The sequence below is a fragment of the Euprymna scolopes genome, chromosome 29 (genome assembly GCF_053919585.1).
Source record: "Euprymna scolopes isolate OS-2025 chromosome 29, ASM5391958v1, whole genome shotgun sequence".
NCBI lineage: Eukaryota > Metazoa > Mollusca > Cephalopoda > Sepiida > Sepiolidae > Euprymna > Euprymna scolopes.
Genome location: NC_136510.1, coordinates 115,011,710 through 115,035,183, shown reverse-complemented (window position 1 = coordinate 115,035,183; position 23,474 = coordinate 115,011,710). Strand labels below are relative to the sequence as shown.

General features: G+C 36.6%; 1 protein-coding gene across 4 annotated transcripts in view; it reads left to right on the top strand.

Moving 5' to 3' along the window:
• Nucleotides 1-23,474, top strand: part of LOC145252837 (opioid growth factor receptor-like protein 1) — a 90,230-nt gene that overhangs the window by 26,492 nt on the left and 40,264 nt on the right. For 2 of the 4 annotated variants that reach the window (XM_080112808.1, XM_080112810.1), the window contains exon 2: nt 16,049-16,270. The exons of the other annotated variants lie outside the window; for them this stretch is intronic. In XM_080112808.1, the coding sequence (XP_079968934.1) occupies nt 16,049-16,270 (222 nt within the window). The remainder of the gene's footprint in view (nt 1-16,048; nt 16,271-23,474) is intronic. 4 annotated transcript variants of the gene reach the window in all.

Sequence of the window (23,474 nt, the reverse complement as noted above, 5' to 3'; positions counted from 1 at the left end):
TATTGCACTTAAGCTACACAGAATATTCTGCGTTTCATTCTCGTGATGAATTTGTCAGGCTTAAACCTGAATGAAACGCGGAATATTATGTGTAGCTCAATTGCCATAGTAATTTTTTATAAATTACTAATATATATATGTGTGTGTGTGTGTGAAAGAGAGAGAGTGCACATCTAGAAGCTTTCTGTATTCTTTTCAATTTTTTTTTTCAGTGGATTATGATCGAATGGACACTAGTCTACCAGATTATGAAATAAATGAATAAATAAAAAATAAGTCAATATTTAAATATTTATTGGCGGTGTTCAGTTTCTAATGCAACGTTGTAGTAAATTGATCACCCATCTTAGAACCACTCGACAATTTTAGAGCAAATTTAGCCTTTTTTAAGTAGTTTGACCTTTTGAGTTTTGCTTTCTTGGATTATAATTTCATATAAATTTTTATGATTATCTTCAAGTTTCGTCACCCGACATTTACAAAGGTTTTGCCCCTGACAAATTTTTTCTTCTTTTTAAATACGCATTCTTTAAGTTGTGTCGCCCGACATTTACAATCTAAGGGAAAATTAATGTACGCTAGAGTACCAACTAAAGACTTAACTTTCAAAAGTTGATTTTTAGGGGTATTCAGGTCTGTATTCCGTGTGAGGAAATCCTCACATAGGTTTCGCCCCTGGTAGAATGGAAGAAAACCAAACAGAATTACAACAGGCTCACCTTTTAAACTTCAACGTAAATTTTATTAAAGCAAAAAGATCCATAATGAAAAAGATGCATCATCTTCAGCTGCAAGCCATGATGGGCTGGTAACGTCCCTGGAGGGATAATAGTTCATCTTCGATAAATACTGGATTCAAAACTCCGCTGATGAAGAACTGTGCAGGTTGAAGAGTTGAGAGATATCTTCCAAGATGGATGCTGCAAGTCGGGTAGCCTCTCGGAGTCCTCTGTAGATTCAGTCCAATGGCGGGCAAACGACAGGTCAAACAGTAGACCTTAATTTCGTCTTTGACAGACGTTATATACTAAAGAATAAAGTCATTTAATTCACAGAGCACAACAATGTGCAAAAATATAATAATTCGCGAAACATAAGGACATTGGTGTTTGCAAATGATAATAAAATTTTGCTCCACATTTGGGCATTAAAACGTCTGATAGGTAATTTTGAGGCTTCGAGCCATGAGTGAGAATTTGATGTCCATTCAAGCCTGCGTCTTGTTGAATTCTGGCGATCTGAAAGGCTAATTTTGGCGCCAAGAACATCCTCAGCAGTTAGTAATAACATACAATCTGATTGGTTTAAACAAATTCGTGGGCGGACAAACCGTCCAATAAAGAGCCTGCTTATTTCTGCATAATTTCTTACATCTGTACTGTTTTCACTAATCACCATGTTTGTTTGCACGTGCGCGAAAACAAACATGGCGACCAGGGAAAACAATACACAATACAGACCCGAATACCCCTAAAAATGTACGTTTAAAGATAAGTCTTTTTTTTACATTTACAACATCTCCAGCAAAGTTTATCAATTTTTGCTTTTGAATATTTCTGAATGAACATGGCATACCCACATAAACACAACTTGTTCTATGCAATTAATCTTTCGTATTGAGCATATTGTAAAGCTGTATCTATGAGGCAAATTAGAAGCTAAATTCTAAAAAAGGCCAAAAAAATTTTCGAAGACCAAACTGCATTTTAAAAAAAGGCTAAATTTGTGAAATTTGGTCTGGTTCTAAAATGGGTGATCGATTTGCTAAAACGTTACATTAGAAACTGAGCACCCCCCCCCCTACAAATATTTATATATTGACTTTTGATTATCTGGTAGACTAGTGTTCATTCAATAATAATCCGCTGAAAACATTGTAAAAAAGGATGAAAATAAAAAAAGAGAGAGAAAAGCGGTACCGCTTCCATACGTGCGCCTTTCTGTACATGTGTGTTTAACCGAATATCAGACAACATCAATACCGTCAATTTCAAATCCAAAACAAAGTGGACCAATATCTGTTTACTCGGAAGAAAGTCCAACATAGGTGACCAGATATGGGTCACCTTTGTTTTGAATTTGAAATGCATAGTACTGATGTTGTTCTGATCTTCTGTACTACATATATAAATTGATATTATGATCCTAATTTGATATTTTCTTTATAATCGAGCACTTTGCTGGGGTTTTCTCCCTAATCTATATATATAAAAGGCAAAATGTGTGTGACCATTTTGTGTATGTCTCGCAAAGGCTTCTTTCGCACGCGCTCCCGGGTTCGTTACGATCACTTACAACTGTTTATACAGGTCCTATATAATAATATCTAGGATTTAGGAAAGCACGTAGCATATAGATTTATTTACATCGACTTTTACAAAATTATTGCTATTTTGGCCTCTCGCGTGTTTATTGGGCTTTTTCGTATAAAAAGCGAAACTAATTCAAAGTTAACAAAGTTCTCGGCATCGCGCCAGTAAACATCCAGAATCAATCAGCTTTGATCAATCTTGTATATCAGACAGTTGCTATTCAATCTGGACAATTGGGAGCTGCTTTCCCCCTCCCCAACATCTGTGGGGGGAAAAAAAACAGTCAAATTTGGGTAAACAAACCCAAACGCTGCGTGACTTCTATTTGACCTTCTTAATTAGGTCAAATGGAAGCAGCAGAGTTAACTTTTATTGTGCACGCCTGTTTTTATAGTTAAATAAATAAATTCAAACCTGTGTATGTTGTATGTCGCTGTGGCCTAATGGTTAACATCGCCTGTTTTTTTTTTTTTCCACACATTAATTTTCAACTCAAGGGTACGGGTTTGATTCTCATACTCACCTACCAAAACATTTTTTTTTATTTACCCCTCCCCCCCCGGAGTTTTGATTTACCTCAAGACACCCGGGCATCGCCGGGTACGCCCCCCCCCCCGGCTAGTCTCAATTAAGAGAGAACCAACCACTTCATCAGACCGAAAAGGGGACATTCTAAAAGTAAAGTCTCCTATTTGGTATTGCACCCGAATGGATCATAGAGGCTTTCAAATTGCATTGTTATTTTATTAGTCTATTTTTAATATAATTATTTTAATAAAAATTGTTGAGTAATAATTGATATTATATTTATTCTTTAATAATTTTATTCTTTATATTATTAGTTTATTATCTTATTTTTTATTATATAACTATTACTATAGCATATTTTATGCTGTGCGTGTATATACACACACACACAACCTATATATATATATATATATATATATATATATATATATCAAAAATGGTAATTAATAAAAACCTGAAGAAAGTGCTGAATACTATTGTAGAGCAAATATGTGTTTCATTTTTTTTATTACCGTTTTTTTTTTCTGTTTAGTTACATATGTTTCAGTTGACCATATCGTGTTAGCGATTAAGTAACCTCGTCAGACTTTACAGAAACAAACATTTCTGTAAAGTCTGACGAGGTTACTGGATCACCAACATGATCCGGCCAACTGAAACATATGTAACTAAACAGAAAAAAAACGGTAATAAAAAAAAATGAAACGTGCGTGTATATATATATATATATATATATATATATATATATATATATATATATATATATATATACATACAGGGTGTTCCAAAAGAAACAGTGCAGTAGGAATATGCTAATAACCCAAAGAAACAAAACTCACAGAAACATACTATTTATTGCAAATACTCACAAATCCAATACCTTATCAACTAAAGTACGATTGAGGATTGACTCGTGCAGTAAGATATGATCTACAATAACTGTTGAAAGTGTGCGCCATTCACCTGCAGACATAAACGAGCGCGATGCTGCATGTTTTGAAAAACACTCAAGTTCATCAGGTTTGATGTTTTGAATAACACTTGTTATTCTCTGCTTCAGTTCATCCGTAGTTCGAAGATTGTCTGCATACACTGAGCCTTTCAATTAGCCCCACAAATAAAAGCCAGGAGGTGTTAAATCCGGTGATCGAGGTGGCCACAAACCACGAGAGATCACACGATCCCCAAAGACATCACCAACTGCAGCCATACTGACACGAGCCGTATGTGCAGTTGCACCATCTTGCTGCAACCAGCCTTGTTGCTTTTCTTGCTCCGTCAGTTGATCAAAAAATGGCTCCAGGATGTTATGAATGTAACACTCAGATGTGATGGTGTTTTCAAAAAAGATAGGTCCAATTATACGCCGCCTTGACAAAGCACACCAAACACCAACTTTTTGATCGTGGAGTGGCTTCTGAAACAGAGCATGAGGATTTATTGTAGACCACACTCTAGAGTTCTGACTGTTCATGTACCCGGACAAATGGAACCATGCTTCATCACTGAAGAATGTATGGTTTAAAATGTTTTCACCTTTCTCTAGAATAAAATTTTCAAACCACCGACAGAAGAGTACGCGTTTTTCTGAATTCTGAGGCTTCAGTTCATGAACAACATGCACTTTATATGGAAAGAATTTAAGTTGATGCACTGCTCGGTGAGTTGATGTTAGAGATATCCTAGTTTCTTGAGACAAACGCCTCAAAGACATTCGTAGGCTCCTCTGAAGTTTGTTGGTAACATTCTGTAATAATGTATCTGTAACAACTTTTGGGCGGCCACTTTTGGGTTTGTCTTGAACACTTCCAGTTTCTTTGAACTTATGCAGCAAAGCGGAAACACAATTTCGATGCGGCAAACGTTCTGCACCAAATTTTTCTTGAAATAACTCTTGCACTTCTTTTGTGAATTTGCCACCATCTCGGAAAACATTTTCAATAATAAATATCCTTTCTTGTAAGGTAAGCACCATTTTCAATGGGTCCCTGTAACAAAAGAATATTTACTATAAGCGGACTGTATTTAAACATTTTATATATTTAAACACCATTTAAACATGATAATATATTTAAACATTTTCAACTACATTTAAACATTTTCAATGTATAAATATCCTTTCTTGTGTTCAGTGCACTGTTTCTTTTGGAACACCCTGTATATATATATATATATATATATATATATATATATATATATATATGTGTGTGTGTGTGGTGTTTGAAGGCTTGTCAATATAGGAATTATACAGTTGTTGTAAGCAGATAAAAATACATAAATAATAATAATTCAATATTTTTTTTTATTTATTTACCTGATTATAGATGGTATTTTTCAACTGTAGACGGTATTTATTGGAATAAATACCATCTACAGTTGAAAAGTACCACCTATAATCAGGTAAATAATTAAATGATATTGAATTATTATTTATTTATTTATCTGCTTACAATGACTGTATAATTCCTGAATTGACAAACACACCTTTTATCCATTAAACAATGTTTCAAGCAAGTTTAAAAGGTGTTTAATTTAACTAAGTGATTTCCAACTTTTACATGAAAAAAATCAAATACAACCATTTTGAAATTATTTGGTTAAACTAAACACCTCCTAAACTATATAAACACCAATTATAAAAAAAAATCCCCTAATTTTCTAGACTTAATTTCAGAATTATTAATACCTTTTTTCCTTTAAAACTTTCAAATATTGTAAAGTTTACATATTCTCATAGAATACCCATGCCACAAGGATTGCTCTTTTTTCTACCTTTTCTAGATTAATGCTCACCTAGGACTCTTTGCAATTGATACTCTACTCCCCATTTTCTAGATCTGATTTTTACCCCTTACCAATGTAGTATTTTTTTCAATCCTCTGCCTTGTTATCTGATTCACCATCTAGCATTTAGATTGCTCTTAAGGCGAACCTACAGCCTCTTTCAGTTCTATCTATTTTCCTTTAATATCTCATGAAAACCTCCCATAAGCTAAATGTGAATCATGATAATTTATAAGTTATATAACCCCTCTTATTCGCAACTAAAATTAGGCTCTAATCCACCTAACAACCCTTAACAGGTTTGTATACATCCTCACATGATTGTAATACCTCACCATTAAACACCACCCAAACCGATAAAATTTTGATTAATTTAATATATATATTTTCCTCACTTATCACACCATTTTAATTTTTAGGCTTAAATATGCTATTTTATCTGTTTGCTTTAGGGTTTAATTGCTAAACGTCCCTCATTTGAAGTATATTTTATCTGAAATAAGCCGTATTTGTTTTGTTCCTATTTACTTGTCTCACCACAAGGGCAGAGTTAAACATAAGGTTGGTTTTTAATGTGGGAAAGGCCAGCTCCCAAAAAATGGGGCACTCTGGATAAGAACAAAAAAAATTGTTTCAGTCAGCAAAGATTCCTCCTTTACTGATTGAGGACAGAAAATTTGAAGTGTAGCATCAGAACAGATACAACGCTGTGATCTTGGCCCAAAGGCCATGCTTTGTTTCTTCAACATATTTAGTATTTAATCCTATTGATATAGCAAGATTCTTGGAGTTATTCTTTAATTTTATTGTATTTATTTAATTTTGAATTTAATTTAATTTTTATTTATTCATTTATTTATAATTTCACTTCTAATTCAATAGGTATGTAAGCCAAGGCTTCACGAACATGGAAGATTTTGCGACATATAACATATTCCTTTTTCCGCCCACTTATTTTTTTCATCTACCTGTCTAGAAACTCAACGTTTCTTTCCTCCCTCTCCCCATTTCAACTCTGTCACAGTGACCTTGTAAGCTTAGTGACTAGTTTGAATTTGTTCTAAAAATAGAACATCTAGCCCATCCTTGAAATATTATTTTTTTGTGTTTCATTACATATACATATTTCAATATATTTTCTTTCGCTAATGGGAGCATACTGGATTTTTATCTCTCCTCAGGAGGCCAACAATAGTTTTTTTTCATTTAGTATCTTTTTCAGTGGAAAAATCTTCTACTGCAATTTTTAGGATGCCATCTTCACATTTGGAATTTACATTTCAACCACTTGGATTTTTACAATCCCTATTAAACTTTTTCATGTGCATCGATACATCTGACTCGTCAACATTTTCTTTTGATTATACCACTATTGTCAACTTTTCTTCATCGAGCCTCGACTTTCTTTGGAATATCATTTTAACCTGCTTTTATTATCAACTTTCATACAAACATGACTTCTTTCATAATTTGTAGTTTTCAATTCATCAAACGAATCTGCATTCTTCTTACTTGGTTTGCCAAGGACGTTTGATGCAGTGCCGTAGACTGCATTTTTCAAGGTTTCCCATTGTTCTCTGTTAGTAGTGGTCGATACCATTAGATTTTCATGGATCACAGTTATAAGCCTGTCTTTGGTTCCTCAATTTCTCTATGGTCAATTTCTTGAGGGGGGGGGGGTCATAAGAGATTTTTGGTTTGATGTGACATTTGGCGCAGATCATAAAATGATCAGTACAGCACCTAGCTCCTTTCATAGCTGTGATACTGCAGAAATCCTTAAGATCAGACTTCCTAGTAATAATATAGTCAAAAAGAGTCGGCCGCTTAGATCTTGGATGTATCCAGTTGTACCACTTGTCTAGGATGTTAAAGAACATGGTTGTGATTACCAACTAGTGTTTGGAATGCTTCGTTAGGAGCATTTCCCCAATGTTTGAGGCTATGCTTTGTGTTCTTTTCCTACTATTGCATTGAAGTCTCCTAGCAGGATGAGTTTGTGAACAATAAAAGTCACAGAGAGCATGCTGTCCAGTGAAGAATAGAATAGCTTTTTGGCTTCATCGTTATTGGTTTTCATTAGTGTATGGGCTGAGATCAGTGTCAGGTATCTTCTTTGACCAATATAAATCTTTAATGATATTGTAGTATTGGGAATCTCAGTTTAATTGCTATATAGGTAGTCTTAGAAATAGAAAGTTATATATGCATACTTTAATTTCCCATCAGCGATTTAGCAGGGTCAGAAAGGTTAGGTTTGACAGGCATCAAACCCAGGTCACCTTGAATGACCTAGATTAGATGTACTGGAAATTAAAGGGTGACACGGGAATTGTGGTCGCAGGCCTTCCGGATGACGACCACATGGGTGGAGTTGGTCTTAGCAGCAGAGGAATGCAGATGGGAGATTTTGGGTCTCTCCCGACAACCAGCGTCCGAGATGTTAGGCTTGTCTTGAATAAAAAAGATTGAAGCTCCAATCTCATCTTGTTGTTCATTGATGAATCTGTCTGCAGCATTCACTCCCCAGCAAGGTGAAAGGCCAGCGACCAAGAAGATGTCATCCCCTGGCCAAGGCAAATCAGGTATTTTCGCATTATATTATTGCACATACACATCTTGGAAACTTCCCAAGGCAAGAGAGAAACTGTAAAAGAATAGCAAACACACATCCACCCACACATATAACAGTGAACTCCACGTAAGGACACATGTTTATACGTAAGAACACACACACACACATGTATATGTAAGAACATTGATAAACACACAGACCCATAACAACAAGCGTAACAGAAACCGTAAAAGCAAAAGCATAAAAGAAAATGATTAATAATAAAAATTTAGCAATAACAAATAAGTAATAAGAGCTAAGACAAGCTAAGATAGCTAAGAGAGAATTTACTGAAACCACTAAAAAACGCATCGAAGCACAAAAATTAGGAAATCGTGACTTCTGGAAAATCTACAACAGTGTAGTAAATAATGGGCAATAAACAATTCCCCCACTAACCAACAATCACGAGGTTGTTTGCTCAGCAACCGACAAGGATAATATGCTTGCCAGCTGGTTTGCCTCGAACTCCACACTGGACCCTTCCAACCACCCCCTGCCTGACTTTCCTTTGCGGACAGACGCCACACTAGACGATCTAAAAATCACCCCTGCTCAGGTACACGCTATCATAAAAACCTTGACACTTCAAAAGCATGTGGACCTGATCTCATCCCAGCTGTGCTATTAAAAATGTGCTCAGCCGAAGTAACTCCAGTTCTCTCCAAACTCTACAACAAATGCCTTAATGAATCATGCTTTCCGGGCTGTTGGAAAACTACTTCTGTGGTACCAGGATTCAAGAATTCTGGCGAAAGAACTGACCCATCAAATTATCGCCCCATTAGCCTCCTCCCACTTTTCGCCAAAATATTTCAGACCATAATTAACCATGCTCTAGTTCGGCACCTAACAGATGCTAAACTTCTGACTGACAAACAATATGGATTTAGACAAGCCCGTTCCACAGCAGACATCCTCACTGTAATCTCTGAACGTATATACCATTCACTGGACAAAGCGGGGGAGGGCAGAGCGGTAGCTCTAGATATATCTAAGGCTTTTGACAGAGTATGGTATGAGGGTCTCCTCAGGAAAATTAAATCATATGGTATCACTGGTAGAATACTTAACATAATTAAATCCTTCTTAGATAAGAGAAAAATCCAGGTTGTCCTCGACGGTCGTACATCTAAACAGTGTGATATAAATGCGGGAGTGCCTCAGGGGTCTATCCTTTGACCTCTATTGTTCCTAATATTTATTAATGAGCTCCCCGACAAAACTGCCTCTGAGATGGGTATATATGCTGATGGCACTACACTCTATAACAAGCATGACAGGAAAACAAATGAACACATAATTAAAGAAATGGCAAAAACACTAGAGGATGACCTCCAATCTGTAGTGGAATGGGGACATAAATGGATGGTCACATTCAATGCTGCCAAGACTAAACTGGTTTCCTTCAATAATTACAAGAAACCTTCTCTGCCACCAATAGCAATGGCCAGTGACTCCCTGTCTGAGAGTATATCTTTCAAACTGCTTGGCCTGACGTTCACAGGAAACATAAGTTGGAACAATTATATTGAAAACATTGCCAAGGCCGCTGCGAAAAAGATAGGCTCTCTCTACCGTGCTAGAAAACTACTGACACCTGAAAGTATCCTGTACCTCTATAAGGCCACCATTCGCCCATGTATGGAGTATTGTTGTCACATTTGGGCTGGTGCATCTGCTACTAGTCTCTCGCTTCTAGACAAGGTTCAAAAGAGAGTCGCCAATCTGATAGGCCCTGAACTGGCATCTAAGCTTCAGCCTCTGTCCCATCGACGAAACGTTGCATCCCTTTGCCTGTTTTACAAGTATTTTAATAGTGAATGCGCTGACGAACTGCAGACACTTGTGCCCCCACGACGTAGACACCCTAGACAAACCCAACAGGCAGCTAAATCCCACCCTCACACAGTAGAGATCCCTAGATGTAAAAGATCTTTCTACTCCAGTAGTTTCTTCCCCAGAACCGCTAGACTCTGGAATTCCATTCCAGGTCCCTGCTTCCCGAACTGTACTGACATGCAGAAGTTTAAGTGTAACGTGAACCGACATCTTGCTGCCCAAATCCCAACATAGTATCCCAGTAATTGTTTCCCCTGATAGTAGCCTCAAAGTTTCAAAACAGACAGACAGTGCCTATGTATGTGATGGAATAAAAAAACTCATTAAGATAAATAACGATTACCTTTAAATTAGTTAATAAAATTCTTGTACATCATATTAAATGTTATGAAAAGTTTTATGACGTTTTTATCATAAATTTTTGACAGCAGTAATCTCACTTCAAACAAAAAGTTCAACTTAAAAATATAAAAGAATCGTAATGAAAGAATTGTAAATCCAAGGTACTTTTTAACGATGCAATTCCGATTCTCCCCAAAATACACGATTCTTACGGTTCCAATTAATCGTCCCACCACTATTCTTCATTATTTAAAAAGTTTCTGATATTCCATGATGCTAGGATAAGATTAATGGTTGATTTCTTTGTTTTCTTAATGTTTTTGTGGATTCACGCTGGCCACACTTTACCCCTCAGGAAATTGTGAATGGGCATTTGTTTAGTCCACCTTTTCTAGAACCCTCCCAAGATTGGAGCAGGCAGTGCATCTCTGAATAGAACTGCCTGGTCATCGGAACAGCTGCTTTGCAATGCTGTTGTTCTTCAACATGAACACAACTATCACATCCTTCACCATCTGTGTGCAGTGATCACGCTGCGGCATTTTTTTCGGATATTTTTCTGTCTCTGTCTGTTCTTGTTGCCATGTCACTAGTAAGGGTGCTGGAGGTAAACGTTTTGTCTGGGCTGACGTTATCCGCCTGATAGTCAGGGACCCGAACCTTGGATTAACCACTAAGGAAGCTGTCCTATCAGCAGGCGCAAAGTACTGGGACTGCTGTATTGCCATTTGGTGAGTGGATCTGGACCATGCAGTAGTCTCTGGTGGGGCCTCTCGATGCCATACTAGTGGGTAATTGTTACGGCTTTACCTTTTCGTGTGCTACAAATAAAAAAAATTTTTCCTGTCTTTTTCTCTCTTACTTTCCCTCTCTGTACTGCTCTAACCAAGTATGCCGACCTATTCCACAAATCCCAAAACCTCAACATGAAATATCTCCAGAATAAAAACTCGATTAAACCTAGAACCCCATCTTCCAGCGTAGACCCCTATTACCAGGTCTCCTTCTCCAATATCAGGGGTCTACGTTCCAACCTTCCAGAGGTTGAAACCCAATTACAGGAGATGAAACCGGACATATTATTTCTATGTGAAACTGGAATAGGGCCGACCACTTCCCTAGATGAGTTCATAATTAATGGATACTCCAATTTAACAGCTAAATCTGACTCCCAAGATCGCCATGGGCATGGAATATGTGCCTACATTAAGGATGGCTTCCCATGTGGCAGGGATATCTCTAGAGAAGATCCTAATTTACCCTATATGTGCTTCAGGGTTGCACTTGCTAACACCACTGCATTTATATTTGCCCTCTATAGGCCCCACAACAGCGGAGTTACTATCTTTAAGAGCATATCTGAGAAAATAGACCACATACTGTCTTCACATCCCTCGGCTAACATCCACATCTGTGGTGACTTCAACGTCCATAACGTGGAATGGCTGACCCATTCAAATAAGACAGATGATGAGGGGAGGTTTTGTCATGATTTTGCCATTGCTTATGACCTCACTCAGATTGTTCCCGAACCCACTCGTGTGCCCGATACACCCAATCAATATGCAAGCCTCTTAGACCTTTTTCTCTCAACTTCCCCTGAGCTATGTTCATGTACCGTTCATTCTCCTCTAGGATCCTCCGACCACTCCGTCGTATCAGTTAAGATAAAAACGAAATGTAAGAAGCCATCAGACGTACCCCTCCACTGTACTGTATACCGATACTCTATGGCTGACTGAGATAGCTTCCGTACATTCATATCTGATTTACCTCTGCACTCCATGTTTAAAAAGGAAGTGTCCTCTATAGTATCAGATCTGACCGAATGGTTAATTGTAGGCATAGACCAATTCATACCATCCAAAAAATTCCATCAAAAACCTAACAGCCAGCCATGGTTCTCCCCAGAATGTGCTGCTGCTATCGCGCACAGAAATCACTTTTTCCATAGCTACCAACGTAATAGATGCACTGAGACTAAAGCTGCTTTCAGGACTGCCAGCAACCACTGTAAAAGAGTAATAAAAAATGCAAGAGAGCTATATGCCCAGTCTGTTAAATCCAAGGTAGCTGATCAGCGGCTTGGTTCCCACCAGTTTTGGCAAATAACAAATAGGATCCTGAACAGAAGTGTGCGTTCTATCCCAACCATTATCAATGGACCAGAGGTTATCTCGTCGGCGTCAGACAAGGCCAAACTATTTGCAAAGAACTTTGCAGCTAATTCTACCCTATGCGATGAAGGCCATCAACTCCCCATATTTCCTCCTATAACACAGAACAAGCTAGGTAACATACAAATATCCGTGCATGAGGTCGCCAAGCTAATAAAGAACCTAGATTCCAGTAAAGCAACTGGCCCTGATGGCATCCCAATTATAGTGTTAAAAAAGCTTCAACCAGAACTTGCTCCCATACTTACGAAACTATTTAAGCGCTGCCTTTCCGACCCCCTGGAAGACCTCATCAGTTTGCCCTGTATTTAAGAATTCAGGTGATAAGTCATCTCCCTCTCAGTACAGACTAATAAGTCTTCTCTGTGTTATGAGTAAGTTGCTGGAATCAATATTAAATAGAGAAATAGTCAACCACCTCAGCAGGAATAACCTTCTTAGTGACACACAATATGGTTTCCGCTCTGCAAGATCTACCGCAGATGTGCTGACGGTTATATCCCACAGGATTAGTGAATCTCTTGACAAAGGCTTCCTTTCTAGGGCAATTGCTCTTGACATATCAAAGGCCTTTGACAAAGTATGGCATAAGGGTCTACTTCACAAGATTTCCAGCTACGGTATAACTGGAAATGTTTTCTCAATCATTAAATCATTTCTCTCCGATAGGCTCATAAGAGTAGTGGTAGATGGACAAAAATCAGAGGCCTGAAATATAAATGCTGGGGTCCCTCAGGGGTGAATCCTGGGCCCAACTCTCTTCCTGATCTACATCAATGACCTCCCTAAACACATACTTAAATCATTCGTTGACATCTATGCTGATGACACGACCATCTACGGCAACACATCAAAGGCTGTAAATGACGAAGTTCTCTCGGATTCTCTCTCCTCGGATCTCGAGCGCGTGGTTCAGTGGGGGAAGATGTGGCTAGTTACCTTTAATGCATCCAAAACCAAACTCCTATCCTTACATCATCAACGCTCTGATCCCCAGCTGGTATCAATTGTGATAGATGGCTCTCGTCTGGGTAAGGGCCCGTGTTTTGACAAGCTTCTGGGTTTGACCTTTACTCCTGATCTGAAATGGAACACGTACATCAAGTCTGTTGCCAAGGTTGCTGGAAAGATGGTGGGATCCTTCTACCGCTCCAGAAGATATCTCACTACTGATGCAATTCTCTATCTATATAAAAGCCAAGTACGGCCAAGGATGGAATACTGTTGCCATATCTGGGCAGGAGCTGCCAAAAACAGCCTATCATGCCTTGACAGAGTACAAAATAGACTTCGTGGTTTAGTGGGGGATGCCCTTTTCTCTACCCTGCAACCCCTCTCCCACAGAAGAGACGTTGCGAGCCTATCCTTGTTTTATCGTTTTTTTCATGGCAGGTGCTCGTCTGAACTCCAATCCCTGGTCCCCCCTCGCCAATCTTTCACGAAAAACACCCGTCTAGCTGAATCCACTGTCAAAAATTTCCCCCACTCTATATCTGTGCCTAAATCAAAACGCGGATTTCATGAACAAAGCTTCTTTCTTAGAACTGCACGCCTGTGGAACTCTGTTCCGTCTGCCTGCTTCCCTCCGGACTACAACTTGGATGTCTTCAAGTCTAATGTTAACAAATTCCTAATGAACCACCCCCCTAATTAAACACTTCATCAAATCTCCTCACTAACGTAATGTACTTGCAATAATCCTTATCCCTGAGTGGCTTCCGGGCCTTGATAAGTGGTGATCACTGTGTAAAAAAAAAAAAAAAAAAAAAAAAAAAATCCAGTATGTCAAATCTACTGATATGCCTTCACTCCATAACCACCAGTCTTTTTAGCTTGAGAAATTGTAGAAGCACCCTCTCCATTAGAAACAAGAATGAACTAAGATAATCTGCACGCATGTAGCCAATCGCAGCCAATGGCTGAAGTTGACCTGTACCAAATTTCACAACATCCTTTGTCAACTGCGTTGCCACTTATATGACAAGAGTAGATCTTAAATATCTTTTTCAAATGTTTTCATTGTAATTTATTGGAAATTGTGAGGCAAGATTTTTTTAATGAACCTCGTTTCCATTTGTTTGTAGTTAATACTATTTGAAATTGTCATAAACTATTAAAAAGAACTGATAATTGATATGCAAAATAAGAAAACCGTGAAGGTACAGAATCATTAACAAAGCCCGTCCCATGTCAAGAATGAGTTTCTACATAATAACATACTATTTAGAAAAGCATTCTTAACATTAGGAGGGATTTCTGTTAAATATTCTGTACCTTTCCTCTTTGAAAAAAATGTTCAAATTTTTTCTCACAATTATACATATTTGGTCAATTATTAGATTGATTTGTGTTACTGAAAAAAAAAATTGCATATACTACTACTACTAATACAATTACTAATACTACTACTACTACTACTAATAATAATAATAATAATAATACTAATACTACTACTACTACTAATAATAATAATATTAGCAGCAGCAGCAAATATATTAATCCCTTTAGCTAAATCACTTATGGGATTCTACATTTTTAGATGATTATGTGGCGGAAAAAAAATTTTTATTTTAAAATTTTGCATAAGAAAACTGTTTTGCACATAAAATTAACATAAAATGGTACTCGTTTCTGGACCATTCTTGCTTAATTGCTTAAAATCGAAAATTAAACAAAATACTCATAGAACATAACATTTTCGATTGAGTGTTAACATTTATTTATGTGTTTCTACCAGCGTTTGTTTAATTTTCAATTTTGAGCGGTTATCAAAGGTCCTTCTGCCAGGGTTATGGGGCAGTCATTTTTTAAATTCTAGCTGAAAGAGGAGATACTAAGTTTGTTTTGAACCAAAAACACACTTTAAAAGAAGTTTAAACACAAATAAATTTATTCAGGTATGTAGAAGAGTCTTGTCTTTGGAGACATTTATGTTTTGCATATTTGTTGTTTATTATTTCTTTACTTTTTCTGTTAATTACAGTAATAAATGTCCCAATCCCATTCTTCATTTTGGGATACGTGTATAAGTTTAAATGTAGATATAATTTCCTTTTTAATAAGGAAAATCTTCAGAATGTTTTCTCTTTATATTTCTTATCCATGATTTTGATTAGCTCATCGGAGATTTTCTTCTATATTTTTCACTTGCATCCATAGAGAAATGCAATAAAACTTTAATTATTTCAGAAGAACTAGCTGATGACAGACACCGCCAATGTGCAGCTGGCGCCAACAAAATTTACAAACCCTGTCCAGAGCATTTTAAACCTTTTAATAATCAAGTGAACTTTCCTAGTAGATCCCAGCATTTTTTAAGTAAATATTTATTAAAAATTATTTTAATTCACTACACAAAAGTATAAAACATTTTTATTAGAATCCAAAAGGCTAATTTTGATTTCTATCTTAAATATATTACCAAATGCTAATTGAATTTCTACCTGCAGCTTATCCTGAATAGCGATCTATGCTGGAGAAGAGAAGACCAAGCTTCTCAGGGCCCTATAAAAAACTATGGTTATTCACAGAGTCCACAACAAAGTTTAATTCAACATTCGAATTATCACATTCAGCAACCTTACTCCATCAAACCCAAGAACTATGTGTCTCAACCGAAGGTGGGCAGACCTATTTATCCACAAATAGATGGGACTATACATCCAAATGGGGTAAGAGTTACACTCTTAGTGGAGTTAATTTTTCTATTTTTCACTTATTCAAAAAGAAAAACATTCAGATTACTTACCCCAACCCTAATCTAATTCTAACCTAACCCCAAGCCTAAATATTGTGCTCTATAAATCTAGCCCCTATCACAGTAGCCACCAGTGTTAATATGCATTGTTTGAAAAGAAACAAGGAAATTATTCAGAAATTTGGAAAGGATCCAAACCAAAATAAGTCAACATGAAATGTGTGTGTGTGCGTATATATATATATATATATATATATATATATATATATATATATATATATATATATATATATATATATATATATATAATCAAGGTTATGGGGGTGTATGGAGCATAAAAATGATGTTGTTTTTGATACTTAATTCATTTTTATGCTTCATACACTTCCATAACCTTAAAATTACTTTTCTAGAAGCATAGTGGACTAATTTATAATATAAAAGTGAAAATACATGTGTGTTTGTGTGTGCAATTTGTTCGTAGGTCTGCAAAATGCTTTGGGGGGGGGTCGCTATGTCTTAGAACTTTTTATATGCTACCTAAATTATAATATATCTGATTTACAGAGCGAGGTCACATCTGTCTTTTATTTCAGCGACTTGTATATTACAAAATTTGCACTGTGATTTCATTTTCTCTACTACTACTACTATGGCATGATATTTGACCTAGAAAACCAGACATTCACGTTCGTTTAAACACCTGCTTTTTTAAACATTGAATGTCATCCTTCCTTAATTCCCTGCCCATGTAGCGTCGTGGTAAGTCATCAGGCTATTCGCCTCAAGGCTTTGGGTTCAAGCCTACCTTCCTCCCCAGAACATTTTTTTTCTTTTACGCCCAGGCAACACCACTAGTCTATATATATAAAAGGCAAAAGTGGGGTGCGCATTTTTGTATGTCCAGCAAAGGCTTTTTTTTGGGGGGGGGGGGGTCTCGAGGGGGGGTTATTATTTTTTACAATTTTTTATATACTCCCTAGATTATAATATCTACGATTTGCGAACGGACATCATGTCTTAAATTTATTTTGATCAACTTTTATAAAATTCACGCTATTCCTTCCTCTCATGTGTTTGTTCGTATTTTTCGTATAAAAGCAAAGCTAGATTAAAAGCAAATTCAGCTTCTGAGCCTTTCGTACCAGGACGTCAAGAAAGCAATCAGCTTTGATAAATCTCGGGGGGGGGGGGACCCTTCATATCAGACAATTGCTATTCATTTGGACACTCCCTTTTTGCAAGGAGGTGTTTTTCCCCATCGTGGGGAAACAAAAAAATGAAACGGTGGAAAGCTGAATGGCCTCCAACCAACGTGCATTTCTGCAAGTCAACTTTTTGATTGACATTGCTAAATTTGAACCCGTTTCACTTCTAATGCCTTCGTAGTGTAGTGGTAAAAGTTCAGGTTTTCTTTCATTTTCTTTTCCACCTCCAGGTCACGGGTTCGAACCTGCCTGCCTACTAACACTTTTTTTTTCCCCCAAACACTCGGGGAAACGCATGTCATGGGTTGAAGCCTGTCTGCTTACTAACACTTTTTTTGTGCTCAACACATACCCCCAAACATCCGGACAACGCCGAGTACCCCCGCTATCTATAATATAAAGGGCAAAAGTCTGTTTAAGTGTATGTATGTATGTCTCGCAAAACCTTACGATAGATTTTCATGAGATTGGTATCATTTTGAAGCTCGACCCTTCGGACGACAAATATCGAAAAATTGGCCAAAAAGATTAATTCTTTCATCCTCAACTGGGCACTTTCTACAAGGAGAGATCACTCTTTTTGCCAATATTTTCGAAAGTCATCGCCTCTTTTCACTTGTCTAGCCTTAATTTAAACCTACGTCACTTCCGGTTTGTCAATGGGCACAACAGCTAATGTGTTAATTTCATTTTTTACTTTCTTTTCCTCCTCCGCGGTACAGGTTCAAGTCTGCTTGCCTACTATCACATTTTCTTTTTTGCGCTCACAATTTTCTTTTGTTTTTATTGCTCAACCAACACTTTTACACACACCTCCACTTTCTTTTCTGCCTTTGTGCCACAGGTTCGAGCCTGCCTGCATACTACAACTTTTTTTTTTTTTGCTCAACACATACCTACAAACACTCGGGCAATGCTGCGCACCCAGGCTAGTCTAATAAATAAAAGGCAAAATGTGTGTATGAGTGTGTGTTTGTATGTCCTGCAAAAACTTCTGACAGACACATCGAAACATGACAAAATCGTTATTGTTTTAAAGCTCTGTCTCTTGGACAACAAACATCGAAAAATTGACCAAAAACATTCGTTCTTTCACATTTTTTACAAGGAGGGGGTCACTTTTTCATCAACATTTTTGCAAAGTTATCATACGTGCTTGCAATGATTAGCTTTAATTTGAACGGCAGCAAAGTTGTATATCATGGTGGCTGCAGAGGTTAAAGGTTTGCTTTTATTTCATCTTCTTTTCCTCATTGTGTTACAAGTTCAAGCCTGCTTGCCTACACTTTTTTTTTTTTTTTACTTATTTTGAGGCTAGTGTAATCACATTTTTTCTTTTTTAAAACAAAAACTGAATTCGATTTTTTTTTTTTTTCACACCTTTCTCCACCCGGGCTGCATCTAATTATTTTTTTTTTCTGGCTACATCTAATTATTTTTTTTTTTTCTGGCTACATGATTTTCTTATTCAAGTTCAAACTATGCCACAAAGCTGCTGAGACAGCTCGTGATATCAATGATGCATTTGGCCCAGGTACTGCTAACGAACATATGGCACAACAGTGGTTCAATGGTGATGAGAGCCTCAAAGATGAAGACAGTTGTGGCCAGCCGACTGCAGTTGATAATGAACATTTGAAAACCGTAATTGGAGATGATCCTCGCAAAATCACACGAGAAGTTGATGTTGAACTCGAAGTCGACGACTCAACAGTCGTTTGCCATTTAAAGCAAATATGGAAGTCAAAAAAATTAAATGAACTTGTTTCTCAATAAATATATATATATATATATAATTTTCATTTGTTTTACATAAGCTTTAATATGTTGCTATGTAAAACAAATTGATTGATTTACTCCTGAAATAAATACTAACCTGGAATTATATATATATGTATATATATATATATATATATATATATATAGTTCAGGTCCAATCCTTGGCTTGGGAGAGATGCAAGTCTAGCGGCACTGATGAGTTGTGATACAACGAAACAGGACTGTATGTCGATGACTACAAATATATTTTAAGCCCCCCCCCTTTGGGTAGAGCACTGTCGTAAATAATCTCACCCGCTACTTAATTGGTTGAAAATACGAAGCTCGTTTGTTTGTTTACGAACATGCGATTTGAGCACTATAACAGTGGTGGCGAATGTCTATTTAAATAGACATTCCGACGAGTTATTTACGGGCATCACTTTCATGGTTGAGTGGGAGAACTGCCGACTGTCAACACGACGGTTCTAGGTTCAATCCTTGGCTTGGGAGAGATACTAGTCTAGCGGCACTGATGAGTTGTGATACAACGAAACAGGACTGTATGTCGATGACTACAAATATATATATATATATATATATATATATATATATATATATATATATGTATTGCTAGGCCATCTAAGTATTTCTTTCATTTTTTATTGAATTGTTAATAAATGATAATTACTGATGTAATAACTGAGTAAAAGTCAGAACTGGAAGAGGTTTATTCTCCTGAGATATAAATATGGATCGAATTCATTAAGAATAATGGCTGCCTCAGAGAAAATGAACAAAGGGAAGTAATCGATTCCCAAACAAGTAAAAAATATAAAGGGAGATTACCAACACCGCAGTTAAATTATCAACTGTTGTATTGATAATCGTGTTTCATGATTTAACTTTCATTTAAGTCATAAGATATTAACCATATAATATGCACCAGTTATTAGGTCTGAACGTTTCAAATGGCAGATATTGCAAAGACAACAAACAAGTTGAAAATTATACAAAAAGCGTTTGTTTTACATGACATCGTACATATGGATTATCTGACCCTGTGTTGTTGTTATAGCTGTACGAGTTACGTCCCTTTGTGGAATAATAAAAATAGCTCTTGTAACTCAATGATATCTCGTTATTTATTCTCCTCATTATGACTTATACATACTAACAAATATTTCAAAAAGGTACAACATGATGACAGCGGTAAAACTCTATTATGGAATATTACCGTAAAAAATAATAGGAGAATCGACAATGTTTCAACCTTATTACCAGAATTTTGCCCGTGTGTGTCATATTGAATTTACATCCATGAACTGTGAGTTGTCTAATATTTTCTTACACTCCTTATATTGTTTTTAATAAGAAGAAGAATATTGAATCATACAAGTGAACCACATATAAAAATAATATTGAATCATACAAGTGAACCACATATAAAAACGACAAATTTGCTGGAATCTTTAAAAATTTTCAGGCCAAAAATGTGAGTTGTATTGGTTTGTAATAGGCATTGCAGAAAACAAACAAGGGGATCACATTTCTTGTCGGAGAAAAAAGGGCTAAGGTGATATAATTCTTGGTCATTCAGAAACGAGGCTGACAGACGTAATTCTACTATAATTTGGGAGAATTTCCTAGAACAGATAGAGCCTCAAGTTAATTTCCAGATTGCATGCTTTTGTTTACAAAATTACTCTGAAAACGAAATAGAAAACATTGATGATTTCTCGCAAGTTGCAGGCTGCAAGCACACAGATGTAAGTTCATAAACGAGCGTGAATTGGAAGAATGTGTGATTGATCAGAGAATTGTTGAAACTAAATTTCCAGAGTTGCAAAAGTCTGTCCATGCCAGAAGTGCCAATTATGTATAGAAGCTATAAGGCTTCAATTGACTACATGACAAAATGGGTGAACTACAACGAAAGTGTGACAACCAAATAAACTTTATAAAGTGCTGGCATGAGAGCACAGACATCTGTGGTAGAGATGGGTTTCACTATCAGTGTGGGAATTGCTCTGCTCAAGGAAGCACTTGCTCAACATGTGGACAAAAGAACCACTGAGCTAAGGTGTGCGAAATCAAAAAAGTCAAGAAAAAAAACCTGACAGGCAGCCAAAAAAAATAAGCTTATGAAACACAAGAAATTTGTATTGGCACAATCTATATTTAAAAACTGTCAGAGCTATATTAACGTTCAGAACCCGATGGGTGATGAATTTGCAAAGATGTTTTATTTAGTGCAGAAAAAAGAGCTATCTGTCTGAAGCAGTTGCCACATTGGACATTATACTACCAAACAGGAAAGATGTTCATGAACTGAAGATCAAGGTAGACACAGGTATGGAGGGAAATACACTCCTCTTATGTACATTCCAACAAATGTTTCCAGAATGTGTAAATCAGAATGGACATCCATGTTCAGGCACGACACAGAATGAAACAGTGGTTCTTACTGCATACAATGGCTCCAGTATTTTGCAATGAGGATCCATAGAAATTCAATGTTCCTACAAAGGTGTATGAAGATATGTGGTAACCTCCAATGGACTTTTAAGAATTAAAATCGGTCACATTACACTATTGCATCAAGAGAATAAAATATGCCCCACTCAATTATGGGACAGGTGCCCCAGTTGCTTCTTTAAATCATATCCCAATCAACTCTAGAGAGATTTGATGGAAGCACATCCAGACCAATTCAATCAGATTGACAACTTCACAAGGGAATACCACATTGTACTTTATCCAAACAATCATCCCATAATTCATGCATCCAGGAAATATCCCATCCACATCAAATTCTTTGGCGCTATCTTCAATGGAATACACCCAGATCACCAAAAAATGGAGATAATAAAATCACTCCCAAGCCCAACTAATGTTATTAAGTTGCAAAAAGTACTAGGAATCATTACCTATATAGCACCATTCATTCCTAGGTTTTTAGATGTCATGGCAAACCTAAAAGAACTTTTGAAAAAAGATGCTGACTACGAATGGAGCAAAAACCACTAGAAATCGCTGTAAAAGATAAAAGACTTAATATGCAAGGAAATTTTACTCTGTTATTATGATCCTTCAAAAAAAGTCCATTATACAAGTTGATGCATCATCCAGAGGATTGGTAGCAACGTTAATCCAACAAGGTGAACCCATAGCTTTCGTTTCAGAATTGTTGATCAAAACAGAGCAGTGTTATGCCAATATCAAGCAGAAGCTCTTGGTTGTTGTATTTGGTTGTGAACATTTTCAAACAGATATTTATGGTTGTTCATTAGAAGTTGAAAGTGATCACAAATCGTTGGGAATGATTTGCCTGAAGAATTTAACAGCAGCGCCTCCTCAACTTCAATGAATACTACTGAGACTACAAGAATATATGTTCATCAAGTATTAACCAGGTAATGAGATCCTACTGACTGATGGATTATCTAGATTCTTCACAGAAACTACAGACATTTAAAGAAAGATCCCCACATTTCCAATATGACACAGATATTTCTGCACAATACACCCCCACATTACACTCAACTTACACCATCTAATATTCCAAACATACATCCTGCAGAAACTTCCAACACACACACCAGCATCTGCACTCCCTCTGCAGAAATACACAGACTTACACATAAAATACAGTCCAGCAACACCAAACCATCAGGAACAATGTCGAGGTTGGGTCGTGTTATAAACCCCCTCCTCTCTAACAAAACGGAAACGTTTATATCTGAAACACCTTTAATAAAAGAGGGATGTCATTATATGGATTATCTAACCATGTTTTGTTGTTATAACTGTACGAGTTACTTCCTTTTGGGTAATAATAAAGATAGCTGTTGTAGCTCAATGATGTCTCATATTATTATATAACTTATTCATACTAACAAATATTTAAAAAACGTACAACACAAATCTTGTGCTTGTGAAAGCAATGCTTCCTATTTTCATTGAAAATAGAAAATATTAACAATACTACTGATTTCTAGTTCTATATCATTGTTCCATTTCTTTACCATTTCTAAGCATTTCGTGTAAAAGAAAAAAAACAGCAACTAAATAAAAAAACGAAATATTTATTCATTTTAATGTCCTTAAAATTTACGTTGATCAACTATATTTTAATTTATTATGGATTGGCTAATAGGCAACCCCAATTTCTGCTCCCTTATGAGTCATGTAACTAGCCTATAAAATTTC